This window comes from Sinohyriopsis cumingii, chromosome 4, assembly GCF_028554795.1.
Source record: "Sinohyriopsis cumingii isolate HCF-2022 chromosome 4, ASM2855479v2, whole genome shotgun sequence".
Classification (NCBI taxonomy): Eukaryota; Metazoa; Mollusca; class Bivalvia; order Unionida; family Unionidae; genus Sinohyriopsis; species Sinohyriopsis cumingii.
The window spans coordinates 57,451,563-57,471,211 of record NC_142964.1 but is presented as its reverse complement, the minus strand read 5'-3'; the positions used below and the strand labels follow the sequence as shown (position 1 = coordinate 57,471,211).

Genomic DNA, 19,649 nt, shown 5'->3' with positions numbered 1-19,649 from the left:
TCAACAGTCTGGAATAGAAACTTTATATGTATGGTTTCATACAATCTCCATGACCCGCTTTATGAGCAAAAGATTTATCTCCTTTTGCAGCATGCCTGCCTCCATGGGGTCACTTGGAGTTTCCATCATGGAGAAGAAAATTTAAAGGTGAAGCCTGATAAACTGAGTTCCTCCAACATGACCTGGACAACCCAATCCATTTGCAGAACGAGGTCAATCTAAGCCTGATGAAAGAGTCTGGCACCTCCAGATGGGTCTCCAGTGGACATGGGAAAACGTCAGTCATTGTTGAGTAGCAGCAGGATTTTGGAGAAGAAACATCGTTTTTTATCTCCCCTTCCTGCCTGACAGTGAGAAGTAGGGGCTTTTGGCTGCCTATAATTTGCCTGGACATGTCTATTCTGTCTTCCCTGCTGACAAATGTCCCTCCTTTGGAACAGTCCCTGAGCAAGATGTCTGGACAATGTGCTGACAGATGTAGTGGCAACTTGTGCCACATTTTCTGACCTCCTCAATTCCACCCTTGAACAGAAGGGGAGTGTGTGCAAGGCCACCATATGGTGAGACTTTAGAGTGGAAGAGTGCATCTTGTCCATGTCATACAGGAGGCCGTCAAGGCATTAGCAATGGTGTGGTGTGAGGCCCTATTCACGACCTTGGCAGAATGTTGCCACACACAAAAGGAGTACAGGGTATTGCATATTCACATCACACAGGAGGAGATAGGTATGACTCTGTACCTTCAAGCCTCATACGTGGCTTGACATCTGACTTAGGATTATCACACATCATGGGTGGAGCTAAAGGTTTATCCCCAATAGGATCTTGAAAACTGTCTTCCTATTCAATAATCGACTCACTCATCAATATTGCGATAGGGAGCATGTGTGATTCCAACTCATGGCTAGAATCATCGCTTATTCCAACTGAACTAAACTCTGACACTGTTTTATGAATCTTCATGAGTGGTTGGAGGAGGCATCTCAGCATACCCCTTGATACTTGAGAGTTATCAAGAGGGACAGTGGAGAAGAAATAGATATTACTATATGCTATGCATCCCTTGAGCTATTTTTATTAAGGACATTAGATCATATATTTTCCGTCCACAAGTTTATGATGAGGAACAATTGGTACAATGCAGACATGTTTCAGAATGTCCTTGTACTTTGAATCTCATGCATTTGTCGCACAGTGCTGTTATTTCTATAATGAAAACGGAAAAGGGAATAAACAAACAAGTCCATACAATATATATATATATATATATATATATATATATATATATATATATATATATATATATATATGCCAAACATATTATTAAAATAATTAGAGTAAATTACTAAAGACAGTGCCTGGGGCATCATGCCGCAGACATGTAGCATGATGTCCCACCCAGTCACATCATCCTGAAACCATGCAGACCAGTGATAACACTAGCCTCTTAATGCTGAGTGCCAAGTGAGGCAGCTGTTAGTGTCATTTTTTTTAAGTCTTTGGTGTAACTCGACTGGGGATCGAATCCACGACCTCCCGCATCTGAGGCGAATGCTCTAACCACTAGGCCACTGGAGCGGTTGGAATAAACCTGAACAAGTTGCTTCCCCATATATATATATATATATATATATATATATATATATATATATATATATATATATATATATATATATATACACACACACACACACACACATACATACATATATACATACATACATACATACATACATACATACATATATGAGGGCGCTCACCAGTTACTATGTACTTTTGAGAGAGTGACATATGTAAGGTGAAGCTGTTTGCATTTAAAACATGCACAGTGGAGAGAATGGTGGCATACCTCCATGCTACATTAATGTAATGTGGATGATATTTCTTTGGATATTGTACTTTTGGAAACTGTATGTGATTTAAACACACTGCTAATTAAAATGAATGCTCCCTTGTACTAACAAAATCAGCCTGAATTTGTCTAAAGTACACTATCCATAGCAGCTATTAAAATAGGGAAAATGAATTTTGCCAGACTAGACAATACCAGCTTCTAAACGGGCAATGAATGAATTACCAAATATATAAAATGTAAAAAAATGTTATTGGCTCTTTAATTATACAATTTACCTCTGAAGTTGATGAAGTGAAAATGACCAAGTGGAGCTAGCACCTTTTTGAAAGGTGCACATCTGGAATAAGGCAAAGCTGTATACTCTATAACCCATATTACACCCATCAATCATATACCAAAATAAAGGTTCTTTGCATTATACCTAAGATATAGTATTACAAGGTCTTTTTTAAATAGCCAGTATAACCAGTGAGGAAAGGAAAGCTGGGGAAATTCTTTTTCTTTAAAATCCTAACCCTATGCAAAATATGAAACTGTAGAGCACCACCTATATATATATATATATAGAGAGAGAGAGAGAGAGAGAGGCAGACAGACAGACAAATGTTTTTTGGTTTTACTGGGAGGACTGAACTCGGAGGCAGCAAAGAAAGTTATCCTAATGTAATGTGACAGCTATTATATTTGCCATAGAAATCATCAAGCATAACCGGATTGCATGGGCAGGCATTATGAAACTAATATAAAAGATATGGAATATAATACTGCTTTATACAGAAATAACAGTTGAAAAGAAAGATGATGCTGATGCATCCTGGGTAGAAATAATCATAATCATGTGTCTTTGCAATAAAAGTAAACTCCACACTGGTGGACTGTGAAATAAACAATGTAATGTTCATTAAAATATAAATGATGTTTATATTTTCAAAAAAATTCCCCTTTGGAACCCAATAAAGTACTTATGAAGTTACTTCCAGATTGCTATCCACCTAATTGTGAATTCTGCATTGTGGCAACAATTTTACCATGGATGCCACACTGTACTAAGTGCCATCAGAAGTTGAAATTATGGTTTCTGCCACTAAATAAGAATTTTTGTCATAATACAACAAAATGTGTACAAGATACAACAAAATGTGTACAAAATACAACAAAATGTGTCAAAATACAACAAAATGTGTACAAAATACAACAAAATGTGTACAAAATACAACAAAATGTGTCAAAATACAACAAAATGTGTACAAAATACAACAAAATGTTTTTCCTATTCTCATTATTCAAGGGAAGCCTGCTATAGTGACAAGAAAATTTACATCAACTAACATATGCAACACAAATACACACTTGAACTTACAACTTGCTTTATGTGTAATAAGTAACGAAAGAAAGGAAAATGCATGAGAGATGTACAAAACTGAGACAAAACTTTCAGTATCACTAATAATTAGTCATCTGTATATGTCAGACAAAGTACTATGAGAGACAGACAAAAAGATATACACATAATAATAGAAACTGACAAAAAGCACAATAATTTAGTAATATGACCTTGATAATAACAGCATGGGCAGGCAAGTTGACTCCCCAGGCAAGAGTAGCTGTACACACTAGAACTTTGATCAGTCCTGCTGCAAAATACTTCTCCACCAGGTTACGGTCCTGTCGCAGCATTCCGGCATGGTGAATACTGAAACCATCGGGAAATAACTCCTTCAGCTGACGATTGCGAGATTTCATTGTCTGCAACAAAAATGTTTGCCACAAGTTTAAGATTAAAAAGTTCCAGTGTACAGTAGGCCCCCTCTTGAATGGCTGACCAAGTGGCCATAAGTTTTTTATAACCAGAATCACTTGGTACAAATGAGTCAGTACTGAAAAATACTCCACAATGATGGCCATCCCTTTAAGTGAACAAGTGGCTTGCATATTAGTACAAAATATCAAATTAACCCTTCACAAGCCAGCCAACACATTTTTTCCAATATGTCAATAAAGAACCAAACTTTAATCCATACAAAAAGGTAAGTAATTGGATTATTTTTACTGGCATCTGATCCATGGTTGTTGTGTCACTTTGATAGTTTTCAAGATTACAATGGGTAACAGTTGAGATTTGCAGTATTGATGTGCACAAAAAAAGGTGCATAAATGATGTAACATGCTTTTTGGTTTCCCTTAGATATCAGGTTTTTTCACATTGATAATTAGTACCTATTATTACTAACAATAATTGTCAAGATTAGAAATATGGCCAAAATCTGCCAAAACGTTCAGCACAAAACTGCATCAAGCAAAAATAATATGACAGGCTTTCTGGCTTCTCCCACATAGAGAAAAGAAAAGTTAACTTAACAGGATATCAGGCTACGACCAATGAATTGCCTCATAAGATCACTTCCTTTATAGCATTTCGCTGATGTGCTAAAAATTATTTTAACAATGATATAGTTGGCAACATAGGAACAAGTTGCAAACAATTCAAAAATTAATTTCACTTAATTGAAAAGGAGACAAATTTGATGATCCTTTGCAACAAAACAAATTGTCAGAAAGACTCAAAATAAACATTGCAAAAGATTGGAAAAATATTCTCCACAGTTAAGAAAATGGAATTGACAGAAAGAAAGATTGTGCCCTGATTTAAGCAAGGTTTTCAAATGATTTTGCACTGCACATGCCAAGACTATTCCATTTACAAGTCGAATCATTCATATTCAGGTAATTGAGATGATTATTTATAATATTCTTTTTCAAAAGATATTAGGTACAGTTTTTATCACACTAATTCCATAAATAAAAATATTAAATGTTTTAGAACTAGTTGTCACTTTCCTAATTCATATTTAATTACTATTCACTTATGTGACCACCCTCTTGAAAGGACAACCTCATATAAATCCACTTTCCTGCTGCAGGAGAGGTATACTTTCAAGAGGGTAGCACCGTTTCTTGAAATAAAGGTTTAGATGCAACAACTCAGTGTACACATGTTTAATGTATGCAGTGGAGTTTTTATAGTCCACTGCATGCTTAAAAACTGTCATCCAAAAACATGACCATCTGCTGCAACATTCTTATGAAATAAGTTAAAAAGAAAATGCAATTAAGCTTGTCTCAAATGAAACCTTTATATAAAGGAAACATGTATATTTAGGATAATTCCAGAATTCTTCATTGATTACATTCACACAAATTTCCTAATCTCATGCAGAAATAAAGATTTACTTCAAACAACAGAAATGCTAGCTGTGTGTAATAAGCAAGATATTCAATACTTTGACTGTCCCTTATAAACAGGGTTTACTGTTTATGAATGGCTCAGTCAAAACATGGATATCACCATGCTGCTTTACATATCAATAAGATCTATTTCAAAATCAATCTGTAACAATCCAAAAACAAAACATTCATTTTGAGTATAAATGAAATCAATGTACAATTATATTAAAGCATCATGTATACCAGTCAATCTGTACGATTTTATTACAGCATCCTGTATACCAGTCAATCTGTACAATTTTATTACAGCATCCTGTATACCAATCTGTACAATTTTATTACAGCATCCTGTATACCAATCTGTACAATTTTATTACAGCATCCTGTATACCAGTCAATCTGTACAATTTTATTACAGCATCCTGTATACCAGTAAATCTGTACAATTTTATTACAGCATCCTGTATACCAGTCAATCTGTACAATTATATTAAAGCATTTTGTATACCAGTCAATCTGTACAATGATATTAAAGCTGTCTGTATACCAGTCAATCTGTACAATTATAATAAAACATCCTGTATACCAGTCAATCTGTTGTTGTTGCTGCTGTGGGGTTTAACGCCATTTTTCAGCATACGATAGGTTATGCATGGTGGCCAGTATTAATGGTGCAGGAAGAACCCGGGAAATCCCTGGGAAGAACCACCGACCCACGAGAAGCTACCGGCAAGCTTTCTCACATACCCACATTGGCTGAATCCTAGACTCGAACCCATGCAGACAGAGGTGAGATGGTAGTGATCCGTAACAGAGAGCACTTTAGACCACTCGGCCACTTGGGCCCCCCCAGTCAAACTGTACAATTACATTAAAAAAGCCTGTATATCAACCAGTCTTTAAAATTATTTTAAAGCAGTATGTATACTAGTCAATCTGTACAATTTCATTACAACATCCTGTATAACAGTCAATCTGTACAATTTTATTACAACATCCTGCATAACAGTCAATCTGTACAATTTTATTACAACATCCTGTATAACAGTCAATCTGTACAATTATCCTGTATACCAGTCAATCTGTACAATTATATTAAAACAGCCTGTATACTGGTCAGGCTATAAATTCTATTATAGCAGCCTGAATACCAATCAATCTTGATATAAAATCAAGAAATACACCTGTGCAGGTACATGTATTTGTATGGCATATTGTCACAAACATTAATGCAAAAGGTTCAACTGAAAATCCTGAATTACATTTTTCTCTGCCTCTCCGTATTTCTGCCCCTGTTCTGGTAGAAAGTACAGCACATCTCCCTGATTTTTAGCTATTTCTCTGAGTGTCATAGCTGTTCGCACAGTTTCATTTCGGGCATGGACAAACACCATAACCTGTGAAAAGGGTAATGAATTTTCCTAAGAATAAGTAACTATTTTTATTATTAACTAAATAGTTATGGCTTTTACATTTTTTTAAAAACATTTACCCTACAAAGAAATTATGGTTTTGTGCCATTTATCAAGTCACATTAAATCTTAGTCTATAATGGTGTCAAATAAATTCTAAGTATCTGAATTAATATTTTGAAATTACAAGTATGATCAATGCTAATGTGTGACACATAATTGATAAACAATAAATTATAATAATATGATTCAGTTATGCCCAGTCTCTACCAACAGTCTGGTAAATTTAATGAGGGTCTGTTTTTCAATTTATTCATGAGAAGTTTGTATTTTTACAAGCTACTGAATCTATGCATTACACACCAGAAAAAATCGGAATGAACAAAAATCCCATTGGTAAGTGGGATGCATATACAAACATTTAAATAACATTTATTTGTCAGACATATTCAAAAAAGGATCCTACACATTTTTCCTTAATACAGTCAAAATTAGACAAAAGATGCTCAGATACGAATATGAGACACAATTTGTACATCTGGATAAAATTTCTAAATCTGTGCATTGAAAATTACCTGATAACCTTTTTTCACTTGTTCTAACACCTTCTCGTAGCAAACTGTGTTGAAATCTTGAAGTTGTTGAACTCTGTTCAATGTCTTGATCCCTAAATAAGAGTACAGAACACCTTCTAATGACACATTTAAAATTAATAATATTTACCAAAATCTTCAAAATAATTGTACCCCTTAAACAACATGATTACAGCTCATTTTCTTAAAACCTTCCTTACACTTAATGTAAATATGGACATGTGAGAAAGCTTGCCAGTAGCTTCTTGAGGGTTGTGATTTTGTGATGTGATTTTGATTTTTAACGTAGCTTTAACAATTTTTCAGTCATATCGCTACGATGTCTGCAGTGTGGCAGTTTATAGTGATGTCTAGCACTGGGGCATCATGCCGCAGACATGTAGCATGATGTCCCACCCAGTCACATTATCCTGACACCGGGCCGCCCAGTCCTAACACTAACCTCTTAATGCTGAGCGCCAAGCGAGGCAGCTGTTAGTACCATTTTTGTAAGTCTTTGGTATGACTCAGCCGGGGATCGAACCCACAACCTCCTGCATCCGAGGCGGACGCTCTAACCACTAGGCTACCAGAGCAGTTCTTCTCAAGGGTTGGTGGTAATTCCTGTGGTTTTCCTGGGTTTGTCTTCCACCATGAATACTGGCCGCCATGTATAGCCTATCATGTGTTGAAAAATGGTGTTAAACCCCACAACAACAACAACAACAACACTTAAGGTACTTTAATACCATTGTACCAGAAGTATTCAATGGCAGTTGTCTCAGCAACAATTTCATAAAAGAAGACTAAAACAGAAAGATCATATTCAGAATTGAATGCAAGAACATAAAACCTTTTACAACATATTATATTTATCTGTAAACACTATATCAAGACTCTTCACTCAACAAGTGTAACAATTTGTTGGAATCCTTGGGAAAATATATCACCAAGAAAGGTCAGGTCTAAGGTGAAGCAATACAGACCTACTGAGCAGTGGAATCTAAATTACAATAACAGCGAATTCAAACTGTAGACAGGAGCTTAATTACAATCAATATGTGGCTTATTCAAGGCTGTGAACAAGAGCTTAAGCCTGATTAGCAATAACCCTACAAAGAACAAACACCAATAAATTCTTACCAGAAAATGAGTCAAAGTGGATACATTTTTTGACCCTAAAATTTCAATTATAGTAAAAAAAAAGAGTCATAAATCCTTCTGTAGAGTATTGATAGTGATAGCAAACAATATTCCCACAAAGGTCAGCTACTTGAGATGAAATCTGAAAGCTATAACTATATAAATAAACAATTAGTCACAATATTTTAACCATGGTCAGACATGGACACAAACACTGAGACAACTACAAAAGCTTTTCTCATTTTTCAAGCAGTCAAGAAAAAATACCACTCATCCATATATTAAACAAGGGTCCCTTGAAACTGACCAAAAAGATTGTCAGAAATCAAGATCAAGACTATTCCTTCTTTTTAATTGCTAAATGTTGTAATTGTCTCCAATACCTTTTAGATATAACAAGATTTTAAGATGGCTGCTGTGGTGTCCATATTGGATATCTGGTCAGCACCATTTTCATTCAGGTTCAGCACAAAAACCTGGCTAATCTAACCATTCATTCAGGTTCAACTTGATATCATTAGAATTATTTTGGTGAAAACCATCTTCATATTACCATCCATTCAAGTTCAACACGATATCATTAGAATTATTTTGGTGAAAACCATCCTCATATTACCATCCTTTCAGGTTCAACACGATATCATTAGAATTATTTTGGTGAAAACCATCCTCATATTACCATCCTTTCAGGTTCAACACGATATCATTAGAATTATTTTGGTGAAAACCATCCTCATATTACCATCCATTCAGGTTCAACACGATATCATTAGAATTATTTTGGTGAAAACCATCTTCATATTACCATCCATTCAAGTTCAACACGATATCATTAGAATTATTTTGGTGAAAACCATCCTCATAATACCATCTATTCAGATGGAGTAGCCATAACATTAATTTTCAAGATGGCCAACATGGTGGCCATACTGGATTTCAAATCTGGGAACAGACATCACAAAAGTCTTCTTGTGAATACCCACTCTAGATATGACATTCCTTAAGAGAGGAAATTATATGTGTTTTCAAAGTGTCTGCCTCAGTGTAAAATTAATTTATAGAAACAATAAAATCTATATTTTAAGACAATGTATAGGACTTCTAGTAAACAGATAATACTAGACTTCTAGTAAATAGAGTATAGTAACTAGACTTCTAGTAAATAGAGCATATTAACTAGACTTCTAGTAAATAGAGTATATTATCTAGACTTCTAGTAAATAGAGCATATTAACTAGACTTTCTTATTCTAGTAAAACCAGACTTCTTGTAAACAGAGTATAGTAGCAAGACTTCTAAGAAAAAGAGCGTATTAACTTTACTTCTAGTAAACAGAGTATATTAACTATACTTCTAGTAAATAGAGCATATTACTAGACTTCTAGTAAATAGAGTATATTAATTAGACTTCTAGTAAATAGAGTATATTAGCTAGACTTCTAGTAAATAGAGTATATTAACCAGACTTCTTGTAAACAGATTATAGTAACAAGACTTCTAAGAAAAAGAGCATATTGACTTTACTTCTAGTAAATAGAGTACATTAACTAGACCTCTAGTAAATGGAGCATATTAACATGACTTCTAGTAAATGGAGCATATTAACATGACTTCTAGTAAATGGAGCATATTAACATGACTTCTAGTAAATGGAGTATATTAAATAGACTTCTAGTAAATGGAACATATTAACTTTACTTCCACGTAAATGGAGAACATTAAACAGACTTCTAGTAAATGGAGCACATTAACTTTACTTCTAGTAAACAGAGTACATTAAACAGACTTCTAGTAAATGGAGCATATTAACTAGACTATTAGAGCATAGAGGTTTACCTATAAATGTCTGACTTAGAGGAACAGGCCTAAATCTTCCATCAAAGAAGAAAAGTCCCATGTATGGATTTACATGGAGAAAATTGGCCACATCCAGATAGTTAGGCAATGTTGCTGACAGACCAACAATTCTGATCATGCTCTGGGAACTCTCAACCTGAAATAAAGTCAAGGAAAAATGATGCAAATCGGAAAAGAAAAAGAAAAAGCCATTTTGGATAAAATATTACATTCATCACAATGATATTTGTCTCCAAAATTACCCAGTTTTTCCAACTTCTTATATCATATTGAGCTCAACTGGAGTTTTGAAGGAATTCAACATATAATCTGGTTTATCAGTCATTGACATGTACTGACAACTGAAATTGAAAAAGAAGAAATGCTTACTTGTCTAAGTGTCCTGGCCACCAGACTCTCTATAACTGACCCACGGTCATCATGAAGCAAATGAACCTCATCAATAATGAGCAGTTTGACCAGCTGAGCCAGGGCCACATCTCCAGTACTCTTTCTTGTCACCACATCCCACTTCTCTGGTGTAGTCACCAACATCTGCAGAAAAGATGCAAAATGAAATAAATACATCTCCAGTACTCTTTCTTGTCACCACATCCCACTTCTCTGGTGTAGTCACCAACATCTGCAGAAAAGATACAAAATGAAATAAATATATCTCCAGTACTCTTTCTTGTCACCACATTCCACATCTCTGGTGTAGTCACCAACATCTGCAGAAAAGATGCAAAATGAAATAAATAGAATGAAGTGATTAGTAACCAATCATTCAAAGACAATAATCATTCTTTGGAAAGAAATGGACCTTTCCAAAATCAATAAATATAAAGTATAGACAAAAACATCCTTATTTCTGCAAACAACATTTGATTACAACAATAATAAATGAATTCATCATTTCAAAGATTAGAAAAATGTTACTACCACGATTTACCTATAACTTAAGGCCTTCTTAAAACCCATTCATATTTCCACAAAATTATGGCGCATTTCTATTTAATGGAACTCTCCGTCCTGCAGAAGCAGTGATGTAAAACAGTCCCAGTGCAACCTTTAGCATGTCACAGGAGGCAACAAATAGAAACAGAAGCCACAGCAGCACAACAGCCATTTTGGTGACCATATTGGAAGTCAGATCAACGCCATTTTCATCTATCACTAGCAAGACACCATAAGAAGTCTTTCTGTGAAACCCATGTTGGTGTAACCAATCATTCAGAAGTATTGATAAAAAGAATTTCAAGAATCTCACTGTAAAGCCATGTTATATCATCACTTTCATTTGAGATAACTAGATCATAAAAAGTCATTTAGTAAAACCCCATATATGATATGACAACCCATTTTGAAGAAGTGAAAACAAGATTTTCAAGTCATGCAAGTGACAAAATTTTCATTTAGGGCCAACTAGATATACAAAAAAGTCTTCTGATGAAAACGACATGGCAATGTTACTTTTTTTTCAGGAGGAGTGGTAATAACAAGATTTTTAAGATGTCTGCTATGGTTACCTAAACTGATATAAGATTGTCACCATTTTCATTCAGGACCAACATCATAAACAGTTTCTGGTGAAAACTCTATGGCAATATGACTTTCCATTCTGAGATGTAGGCATAACAAGATTTTCAAGGTGACTGCTATAGTAGCCATATTGGAAACTAAATATACACTAATGGTGTGCTTTGCATGCAAAATCATGTCAAGAGGTGTGTGAAAATTGTCTAAATGTCACCTGTGTGTTGAGAATCTCAGCCTTTGTAAGTTGCATGTCTCCTGTCAATTCTCGGACTGCAATCCCCAGAGGCTCCAGTCGGCCACCAAAATTACGAACCATCTCAGCAGCAAGGGCCTTCATGGGTGCCACATAAATGACCTATATGTATAACAATTATATATATATATATATATATATATATATATATATATATATATATATATATATATATATATATATATATATATATAAGTTTTAATGCTCAATGTGTTAGTCTGTATACAACACTATTTTTTTGTTCATTCAACAACAAATAAGTAACACCTTCTAGTGCTTTCACATCATAAACGCTCTTCAGGTAGGTATAGTACCATATTTGCTGTATATGTTGGGACACCATATTTGTTGGGACACCATAAATTAATTTTAAAAGTAATTTTTTGTGCAATGTATGTTCTGGGACACATTGGTTCTTTTTAGTCAAAAGTTGTGGGACACCTTTTAAATCATTCAAAAATTACATGTTGGAAAATGTACTCCTAGTGAAATTTTATTTAAAAAAATTTAAAACTGTGTACTTGAGGTAAAACTCTTTAATCCATTGCACCAGCATCTCATCAACACAACCCTTCTCCTGCACATGTATGATCCTTTCTTTCGGTGCAAACTGCAAGGACTCAAGTCTAAATTTTTTTCAAATTTTTACCTGTTTTGCTAATTCTCACACTTCTGACCCCCATCTTATTGTCAGTCCATCAGGAATGCAATCAAAGTGCACTAAAATTTCATCCATGTTAATGATCATATTGTTGGTGAAATCATCTGCTTCTCTTCTGGCCTTCACAAATTCATCACATGATTTTATTTTCTCCAAATCTTCTGGGTGACAATGGGTCATCTATGTCCATACATGAAGCACTATATTGTGTCACTTTAAAAATTGTTCCATCGTTTCAATTTATTTTTAAAATTTCCATGAATACCAGTGAAAAGGAACCAAAGTTAGCTTCCATATCTTGGACGTCTTTGTATATTCAAAAAAAAGATCAGCATACTTAAAAGAATCCATAGTCGGCTTCTGAGGTCAGCTTGCATAGCAATAAATTAACCTTTGTATTCATATCCTTTATTAAAAAAAACAGCTTCAGAGAGTCCAAAGTCAACTTTCGAGGTCTGCTTGCTTTGTAATAAAAATAACTTTGGTTTTTGATGCCCTGTCTGTAAGTTCAAAAAAGAAGTTTACTGCTCACTGCCAGTTGTGTTTATTCACCACTAGGGCTACTGTGTGCTTGGCATCTGTAGTAAAAATTAATACAAAGGAGCACTGATGTCTGCGGGTAAATAGTAATGATACTTCTGTCAGCTGTGCTGGGGAAGAGATTGTCACTTGCACTCAAGTGAATGTGTTTTCAAATAATGATTTTTATTTGCGAGATATGCCATACAGTAGACCTGGATGTAACTGAATCTTGGTTATTTTGCACCTAACACCATGTCATGCATGAATGGCAGTTGTCATCAATATAATCGGTTGATTATTTCACTCTCATTTGCAAAATCATCTGCTTCTCTTCTGGCATTCACGAACTCAGCAAACGATTTTTTTTTTCTCAAATATTCTGGGTGACGCTGGGTCATTGACATCCATGCATGAAGCACTATATTGTTTCACTTTAAAATTTATTCCATTGTTTCAATTTATTTTAAACATTCCCGTGAATACCAGTGAAAAGAAACCAATGTTTGCTTCAATATCTTGGCCGTCTTTGTATTATACAAAAAAAAAAAATCAGCTCACTTAAAAGAATCCATAGTTGGCTTCCAATGTTTGCTTGCTTTGCAACAAAACATCCTTGGTATTGATATCCTTAACGCACAAAAAGGTAACCAAAATTGGCTTCTGAGGTTGGCTTGCTTTATAATGAAAATAACCTTTGTCTTTGATGTCCTGTTGGTAAGTTCAAAGAAGGAGTTTACTGCTCGCTGCCAGTTGTGCTTATTCACCAGCTGGGCTTTTATGTGCTTGACATCTGTAGTTACAATTAATGCAAAGAAGCATTGATGTCTGCGGGTAAATAGTAATGATACTTTTGTCAGCCGTGCTGGTGAAGAGATTGTCACTTGCACTCAAGTGAATGTGTTTTCAAATAATGATTTTTATTTGCGAGATACTCTCATACAGTAGACCTGGATATAATTCAATCTTGATTATTTTGCACCTAACATCGTGTCATGTATGAATGACAGTTGTCTTCAAGATATGGGTTGATTATTTCCCTCCTGTTTGTGATTTTGCTGGATCCAGTTTTCAGTTGGATAACATATTCAAACCTTTGAGCACAACCACACACAATTTGTTTCTCAATGTTCATGTCAATGAACAATGTGGCATGTTATCGGACATAAGTGATACATGCTACAGTATCAAAGCCTATGCTACATATATGGATTTCATGGATATATTTCATTCTTTGATGCTCATGTTGAAAAAAAAATGAATAAATGATAACAATACAAGGTTAGTTTCTTCCTTTTATCAAATAAGCATTTCATTTATCTGTTCTATTGCAGCATGTAGTGTGGGGGGAGCACAAATGCAATACAAATTTATTTCATTTCTTAAGTCTTGGGACAAAGGACATAGGTGAGAAAAAGTTTCACCATAAGTTCTGGGACAGGAAAAAAATTAGTATTTTATTGTGTCCCAACATATACAGTAAATACGGTATGCTTTCAGATGCAGCTATCAACAAATTCAGGAAAACAGAATGCTAAATGAATTTTATTTTATACCTTTCAGCAAAATTCATGAAGAACCATGAGAATACTATCTAAACAAATTATAACGATGTTAAACAACAAAATTAAATTTTAAAAAAAATTATTAAAGTTTTAACTTTATTAGAACTTTTCAGTACAGGTGATATTATTTTCAATTTCTGGTACTTACTTCATGTTAGCCACAGGTTTTGCTATTTTAATCTGTTTCAAATATTACAACACAGAAATCTAATAACAGGTATGTACTATGCTAAACCATCACAATGAATTAACACTTTATATAAACCACAAGGGGCCCCAAGTGGCCAAGTGGTCTAAAGCGCTCTCTGTTACGGATCACTGCCATCTCACCTCTGTCTGCATGGGTTCGTGATGTGATGTGTGTGATTTTGATTTTTAACGTAGCTTTAACAGTTTTTCAGTCATATCGCTATGATGTCTGCAATGTGGCAGTTTATAGTGATGTCTAGCATTGGGGCATCATGCCGCAGACACATAGCATGATGTCCCATGCAGTTACATTATCCTGACACCAGGCCAACCAGTCCTAACACTAACCTCTTAATGCTGAGCGCCAAGCGAGGCAGCTGTTAGTACCATTTTTTAAGTCTCTGGTATGACTCGGCCAGGGATCGAACCCATGACCTCCCGCATCCGAGGTGGACGCTCTAACCACTAGGCCACCGGAGCAGTCTGCATGGGTTCGAGTCTAGGATTTGGCCAATGAGGGTATGTGAGAAAACTTGTCAGTAGCTTCTCCTGTGTCAGTGGTTCTTCTTCCACCATTAATACTAACCGCAATGCATAGCCTATCGTATGCTGAAAAATGACATTAAACCCCACAACAACATAAACCACAATAATAAATCAATACTAAACACTAATTAACACTAAACATGAATACTGCATACAAAAAATAATGTCATAACAATGAAATTGTAGATGAATAATACAATTTATTTCTATATATATACAATACCAAGTTACCTAGGGACCCCAGGTAGCAAAGTGGTCAAGTGCACTCATTTTTAGTGGTTCTTCCCAGTGTTTTCCCCAGGTTCTTCCTCCATCTAATATAATGGCTACCCTGTATAGCCTATCATGTGCTGAAAAATAGCATTAAACTCATAAAAATCAAAAATCATATTACCTTAAACTCATCTTTCTTGATGACACCCTGAGCAATGTGCTGTTTCACTTCATGCAGTATGGTCAACATGGCAATATTGGTCTTCCCAGCCCCTGTTGGAGCACAGATCAGCAGATTTTCATTGGTTCTGTATGCTGTCTCAAATACAACACTCTGAATCCTGTTCAGGAATTTCGTGCCTTTAAATGCCATCTGGGCTATCTACAATGTATAAAAATGCCATATGGGCTATCTACAATGTATAAATGCCATCTGGACTATCTACAATGTATAAATGCCATCTGGGCTATCTACAATGTATAAAAATGCCATCTGGACTATCTACAATGTATAAATGCCATCTGGGCTATCTACAATGTATAAAAATGCCATCTGGACTATCTACAATGTATAAATGCCATCTGGGCTATCTACAATGTATAAAAATGCCATCTGGACTATCTACAATGTATAAATGCCATCTGGACTATCTACAATGTATAAAAATGCCATGTGGGCTATCTAAAATGTATAAATGCCATCTGTGCTATCTGCAATGCATAAATGCCATCTGGGCTATCTACAATGTATAAAAATGCCATCTGGGCTATCTACAATGTATAAAAATGCCATATGGGCTATCTACAATGTATAAAAATGTCAAATATGGTAGACGTCACCATTTGGAGTACAGCATCTTACTTTGACAATACAAACCCAAATCACAGTATGTTAGAAGCACAACCATCCCTTCATAAATGCAGCCTCCAAAGCTAATACATTCAATTTAGGTTTTTTTGCATGTTTTAGGAACAGAGTGTGTGTGTGATTTGGATTTTTAATGTAGCTTTAACAATTTTTCAGTCATATCGCTACAATGTCTGCAATGTGGCAGTTTATAGTGATGTCTAGTACTGAGGCATCATGCTGCAAACATGTAGCATGATAACCCACCCAGTCACATTATCCTTACACCAGGCCGACCAGTCCTAGCAATAACCTTGTAATGCTGAGCGTCAAGCACAGCTGCTGCTAGTACCATTTTTATAAGTCTTTGGCATGATTCGGCCAGGGTTCAAACCAGCAACCTTCCCCATCTGAGGCGGACAATCTAACCACTAGGCCACCAGAGCAGTCTGTTTTAAGAACAAAAGTGCTACAGATAAACTGCTTGCCAAGCTGGAAATCAGATAAAATTTGTCTCTGCTCAGATAGAAAGATTGGCAATAAAATCCATCTTCATGCTACTACTGGGGTAGATGTGCAAGCTTTTTGAGGGAAGTCATGGTATGACTCAGCGGGGATTCAAACCCATGACCTCCTGCATCCGAGGCAGATGCTGTAACTACTTAGGCCACCAGAGCAGTCTGGCATGGTTGTATGTGAATATTTTGGTGACAGTGTACAGTGAGTAATGTGACATTCATGAAGGTCTGTAAGTGAAATCTGTGACCCAATGCACATTGTTTTTGTTTAAAGTATAGCCTCTCCCAAAAAAAATGCAGATTAATCTTTGACAAGAATTTTATGGTGAGTTCATCTTTGAAGATACTTTATATTAACATGATTCATTAGGATTTTGACACACTGGAAAGCTCAATACTAACAAACAAACATAGGGACTATATAAGAAAATAACTGTGATCTGAGACCATATAATGGACTAATTTATAACCTATCAGATGCTTGAATTGAGTGCCATATAACATTCTTAAGCACTTCAGTAACAGAATTGAAAAGCCTAACAAATGAACAGAATTCTGGCATACAGCATCTCTGCAGACAAAGCATGTCCATAAAATCAATATCTTGAATCAATATTTCTTTCAAAAGTATTCTGCAAAAACTATGCTGAAATCAAAGTAGTATACAGGCAAACATGCATAAGAAATTTATTTGGTCTCGGGTTAGTTGCTGGTAAGTTTAGATGAAAACCTGATTGTTGTAGGAAAACAGAACAAGAGTAGAAATATATATTCTATCTCTGAGTGGTTAAAAAAAACAAGATGTCCTCCTTTTGATCAGTTTAGTCTGCTTTGGATACTACTTCTGTCCAAAGAAAACTGTTTCAAAACAAAAGGCCATGATCAAGCATCTTTGCTAAGCAATCAAAGCAGGGGCAATTATAAGAGAAACTTTCAAACCTATGCTAAACACCACCTACTCTCAAACCTATGCTAAACATCACCTACTCTCAAACTTATGCTAAACACCACCTACTCTCAAAACTATGCTCAACACAACCTACTCTCAAAACTATGCTAAACACCACCTACTCTCAAAACTATGCTAAACACCACCTACTCTCAAAACTATGCTAAACACCACCTACTCTCAAAACTATGCTAAACACACCTATTCTCAAACCAATGCTAAACACCACCTAATCTCCAACCTATGCTAAACACCACCTACTCTCAAAACTATGTTAAACACCACCTACTCTCAAAACTATGTTAAACACCACCTACTCTCAAAACTGTTAAACACCACCTACTCTCAAAACTATGTTAAACACCACCTACTCTCAAAACTATGCTAAACACCACCTAATCTCAAACCTATGCTAAACACCACCTACTCTCAAAACTATGTTAAACACCACCTACTCTCAAAACTATGCTAAACACCACCTAATCTCAAACCTATGCTAAACACCACCTACTCTCAAAACTATGCTAAACACAACCTACTCTCAAAACTATGCTAAACACCACCTACTCAACACCACCTACTCTCAAAACTATGCTAAACACAACCTACTCTCAAAACTATGCTAAACACCACCTACTCAGCACCACCTACTCTCAAAACTATGCTAAACACAACCTACTCTCAAAACTATGCTAAACACCACCTACTCTCAAAACTATGCTAAACACCACCTACTCTCAAAACTATGCTAAACACACCTACTCTCAAACCAATGCTAAACACCACCTAATCTCCAACCTATGCTAAACACCACCTACTCTCAAAACTGTTAAACACCACCTACTCTCAAAACTATGTTAAACACCACCTACTCTCAAAACTATGTTAAACACCACCTACTCTCAAAACTATGCTATACACCACCTAATCTCAAACCTATGCTAAACACCACCTACTCTCAAAACTATGCTAAACACCACCTATTCTCAAAACTATGCTAAACACCACCTACTCTCAAAACTACAATATATGATACCATTTTTAGCACTATATATATTTAAAACAAACAAAATTAAAAAATATGTACCACTTCATTTAAGAACTATAAAAAAACAAATAGCCATCAAAATTTTGGAGAAGAAAGTGGCTTTTCATTGCCTTTATCTTTGGCAAAATTTAATTTGATCTAAATCAAAGGCTCAGCATCATAAATAGCCATCTTAATTATTATCTATCACACCCCACCAGACCCCCAACTGTCACTGAGGAATCCTGGCCAAAAATGTGTCACATAAATGTGTCTTCCAGCTATACCAAATTTGGTAACAAAATAACATTTCAATGCAATTAAAATATCTGTTCATTTTACCTTTGACCTCCTCCCCCTACACCAAAAATCCACCCCCACCCCCCAAAGAAAGCAAAATGTATCAACCATCCTATGAATCATTACCATTATGTACCAAGTTTAGTCAATTACCAACAAGCACTTAAGGAGGAAATAGTTATGTTTATATAGATAACAGGCAGGCATATGGAGAAATAGTTATGGACAGACACACAATAGACAGGCAGTAGAAGACAGTTATGGACTGACAGACAATAGACAGGCAAATGTAGAAGACAGTTATGGACTGACAGACAATAGACAGGCAGCAGAAGACAGTTATGGATTGACAGACAATAGACAGGCAAATGTAGAAGACAGTTATGGACAGACACACAATAGACAGGCAGCAGAAGACAGTTATGGACTGACAGACAACAGACAGGCAAATGTAGAAGACAGTTATGGACAGACACACAA

The 19,649-nt window shown here is 35.5% G+C and overlaps 1 protein-coding gene across 5 annotated transcripts in view; it reads right to left on the bottom strand.

The window, feature by feature from the left end:
* The window catches only part of LOC149801214 (activating signal cointegrator 1 complex subunit 3-like), a 441,282-nt gene that overhangs the window by 340,539 nt on the left and 81,094 nt on the right, over positions 1-19,649 (bottom strand). For all 5 annotated transcript variants that reach the window (XM_089955269.1, XM_089955267.1, XM_089955271.1 and 2 more), the window contains exons 9-15: positions 15,710-15,910; positions 11,797-11,937; positions 10,434-10,598; positions 10,044-10,200; positions 7,068-7,159; positions 6,343-6,477; positions 3,410-3,601 (exon numbers count right to left, since the gene is read on the bottom strand). In XM_089955269.1, the coding sequence (XP_089811395.1) occupies positions 3,410-3,601; positions 6,343-6,477; positions 7,068-7,159; positions 10,044-10,200; positions 10,434-10,598; positions 11,797-11,937; positions 15,710-15,910 (1,083 nt within the window). The remainder of the gene's footprint in view (positions 1-3,409; positions 3,602-6,342; positions 6,478-7,067; positions 7,160-10,043; positions 10,201-10,433; positions 10,599-11,796; positions 11,938-15,709; positions 15,911-19,649) is intronic.